General features: G+C 51.7%; 1 protein-coding gene across 1 annotated transcript; it reads left to right on the top strand.

Moving 5' to 3' along the window:
• The first annotated feature begins 210 nt into the window (after positions 1–210).
• Positions 211–1,627, top strand: Znf488 (zinc finger protein 488). The gene is made up of 2 exons (XM_042690170.1): positions 211–224; positions 616–1,627. Exons 1-2 carry the CDS (start codon positions 211–213, stop codon positions 1,625–1,627), a joined length of 1,026 nt encoding a protein of 341 aa, XP_042546104.1.
• The last annotated feature ends 2,065 nt before the right edge of the window (positions 1,628–3,692 follow it).

Below are 3,692 nucleotides of genomic sequence, written 5' to 3'. Positions count from 1 at the left end.
AGCAGAGTTTGGAGCAGGAGCTAACAGTATGGGGCTTCTCACAGCAGAGTTTGCTTGTTGGTAGATGAGCCCAAACCCCAGGAATTTTCTACTCTGGGAGCAGAAACTTTTCTTTCCTGCCACTCCAGCATCTTTAATTCCCAGCCCTGCTCTGATTGATTCCCAGGAAGCATTTCTGCCAATTGTCTCTGCTCTTCCCTGTATTGGGCCATGGATCTTCTGGGGTGAGGGGCTGCTACTCTGGGGCTCTTTCTAGTAGATGTCTTAGTCCCTACATCTCTCAGCTGCTGCTAAGAAGATCTGGTGTCCAAATGACACATTCTCCTCCTTTGCTCTTCCCCTCTCTCCTTGAAGGCAGTATGACACTACCCTTATGCTACAGTCAGGAAGGGAGACCAAGAATCCGGTGACTCATCTGATGTTAGCACTTGTGGTGTGCTGAATGACTGATGACTGTCTCACTGTCCCATTGCTTCTCTCTGCAGAGCCCCCGTGATCAAATGTGTCTGGGCCAGCTACTCTGGGCAATCTCTAATCTCAGGACTCCCCTCAGGGAGCCAAGCTTGCCCTGAAGATGGATGGCTACTGAAGCATTTGTCCTGATAACCCTACTAGGCCCTGCTCGACCATCCGGGTCCTGCTGATCACCATGGCTACTGGGGAGGGGGCTTCTCTGAGCCCTTTGTCCGATATCAGGCAGCAACTTAGTGAGCCTGAGCAGAGCCAGGACTGCAAGCCAGTACTGCTTGAGAAAACGAACCACCTGCACTCTGAAGCTGTCACGGAGCCCAGTGGCCAAGATGTGGCCCATGCTGAGCCAGCTGAATCATTGGTACCTAGAAAACCTGTACCAGGCAAGCTGCATCTGTCCGGGAAGGCATATATGAGCCAAAGGCAGAGTGCCTTCATGAAGCTTCCACAGCTCCAGGTGAAGCTGGGGGATTGCCAGGCCTGGGAAGGAGACCACAAAGACCAGCCAGGTCAGCCTCATCCCCAGCAGCTGGCCCTGGACATTCCCAGGGCTATGGAAGGCAGCAACACAGACTGCTCTGTGGGGCCTAAAACAACCAGAAGTGAGCAGAGAAGCGCATTCAGCAAACCTACTAAGAGACCAACAGAGCGATCGAGGTGTTTTCCTGTCATCCCAGTAGGGGCACCTGGAGATTCCTTAGGGGTGCTCTCAGGACTCTTCACGTCTTCAGACATCCCTGGCTGGGGTGGACTGTCCACTTGCACACTCCTGGGTGATTACTGGAATTTGAGAATGCTGTCACAGAACTCTGTGCTCTGCAGTACCTTTCAAGGGACCCCTATGCTGTGGCTGGAACACACCCAGGTCCGGGTACCCACACCTTTGGCGCCCCCTGCCACCGCCTCAAGGGCCCTCCTGCCATCCCCACTCTCCTCCCCAGGCTTGTCCACCCAGAACTGGTGCGTCAAGTGCAGCCTTGCCTTCCGCCTGACGGCTGACCTCGTCTTCCACATGCGGTCTCACCATAAACGGGAGCACGCGGGCGCTGACTCACTTCCCAAGAAGCGCCGGGAGGAGGCGCTCACTTGCCACGTCTGCCACGAGTACTTCCGGGAGCGCCACCACCTCTCCAGGCACATGACTTCTCACAGTTAGCAGGTGACCTGGGGTCCAGTGTCCCGCAGTGAGGAAGATGTGGACAAAGAGGGGCTGGACCCTCTCCAGAGATGGGCATTTCCACACGAGGCAACCTGTATGATGTGTTCTGCAGGAAGTGAAGTTGTGGCTTGTAGGGGTGTACTTTTCTTTTTTTCTCTAGGTCTTGGACTCAGGGTGTGGGCGCTGTCCCTAAGCTTCTTTGCTGAAGGCTAACACTCTACCATTTGAGCTACAGCTTCATGTCAGGCTTTTTGGTGGTGACTTGCAGAGAAGAGTCTCACAGACTTTCCTGTCTAGGCTGGCTTTGAACCTTGGTCCTCAGATCTCAGCCTCCTGAGTCGCTAGGATTACAGGCATGAGCCACTGGGGCCCAGCTCAAAGTGTGCTTTGCTTATTGAGGCTCTTGAGACCCAAGGGGCACGGGGTGGAGGGGGCAAGCTGTTCCGGGCACCATTCCCATTACTGTGCACAGAGGCACCTCTGGTACACACATTTTTGGCTTTGCCTATTCTAATCTGAACTCTTCCACCTGTAAGCTGTAGCCTTGGACAAGTTTCTTCTGCCTAATGCTCCTCATTTTTTTTCTCTTCTGTAAACTGGCGTGGTGATATTTATGTCTTGTATTTATTTTCATTTTCATTTATTTTTTGTAAATGTTGGTACTGGGGCCTGGGTATTCTCTCTTAACCTTTTCACTCAAGGGTCTCACTCTACCACTTGAGCTACTCCTCTACTTTTTGCTAGTTAATTGGAGATAAAACCCTCACAGTTTGTTCTTCCCTGGCTGGCTTTGAACCATGATCCTCAGATCTTAGCTTCCTAAGTAGCTAGGATTGCAGCAATGAGCCCCCAGCACCTTCTCTTTAGACACAGGTTTTATACTCTTTGTCATTTGTGGTAGGCCTAAAAATCATATCACATATGTAATATCAATCTCTGAAGCAAGTCTTCAAAAAAAATAAGTCATTCTTTGCTAAGCTTTGCTTTTTGTTGTGGCCCTGAGAGACAAATCATCAGCAATCAATTTTGAATAGGGAATGGGAAATGGGTTCAAGTAATAGGAGAGGGAAGGAGAAGAATGATAAATTTGGTGTTTTCTCCCTCTGAATCTTGGGTTTTCCCAGGGCTGGGGGCAGAAGGCTCTACTGTCTGATCCCTTTGCTGCTCTAAGCTGCGTGGATTAGGCTATTTTTGGTCCCAGCCACTCTGGTCCTTAGGCCAGGTGGAAGCTAAGTCCCATAGGAAGTGGGAGGGTGGCCAGTGGAGGGACTTGAAGGCAGTTCCTCCTTGTTCAGGAGTGTTTGGGCTGCATAGTTTCTCTTTCATTCCATTCCAGGTATGTGGGACCCCAGGGCCTTGCAGACACTCAGGACTTGCGCAGGGGAAGCAGATGTGGGGACATGGGTATAGGAGGGTGAGTGAGACAGAAAATGTGCTTAGGTTCTGCTCTCTGGTGCTTCAGCCTAGCCTGAAGTTGGGGCTCTGTAAGGACATTCAGGCGTACCTTCCACATTCCTTCTTGGTAGAATATACACTATTGTCTTTGTTATGGAAGTGACCATAACATCTCCTAGCAAACATTTCCAGGCCAGGTTCATCTTTTCCTTCCTAATAGGGGCGTGGCTAGTTCTTGACTGACAGCACTTGGATATGGGCCTCCAGCCCCCCGACCACCACCCTCTCCCCACTTGCTCTAGCCCTGCATGGTCAGTCAGTCTCTGATGAGGAGGCTGATGTGCCCTTGAGAGGCCCGTGCCCCCTCCCGATCATGTGCGCATGCCTAGTCCCTGCCCGGGGCCTTTTTTGGAGCTCCTTGCTTTATTCTATTACTTGTGACTGGCTGGCCTGGCACCCTCAGAATCTGCCTGGGGAGAAGGCAAAGGGACAGGAGGAGATGGGCCTGGCCCACCCTACATTCCTTTCTTCACCTAACAGTCGAAGGTTTGGCTGTCCAGAATGTACTATGAATTTTGGTGAACAGTAACAGAAACCTGCAGGTCTGACTAGCCCAGATTGCCACCTTTGAGTCCCCTCAGGGCCCAGATGGTCCACTGGTCATTCA

The sequence above is a fragment of the Dipodomys spectabilis genome, unplaced genomic scaffold (assembly GCF_019054845.1).
Source record: "Dipodomys spectabilis isolate Male_0828 unplaced genomic scaffold, ASM1905484v1 ptg000136l, whole genome shotgun sequence".
Lineage (NCBI taxonomy): Eukaryota > Metazoa > Chordata > Mammalia > Rodentia > Heteromyidae > Dipodomys > Dipodomys spectabilis.
Note: the sequence above shows the minus strand (reverse complement) of the source record. Positions and strands in the feature narration are given on the sequence as shown.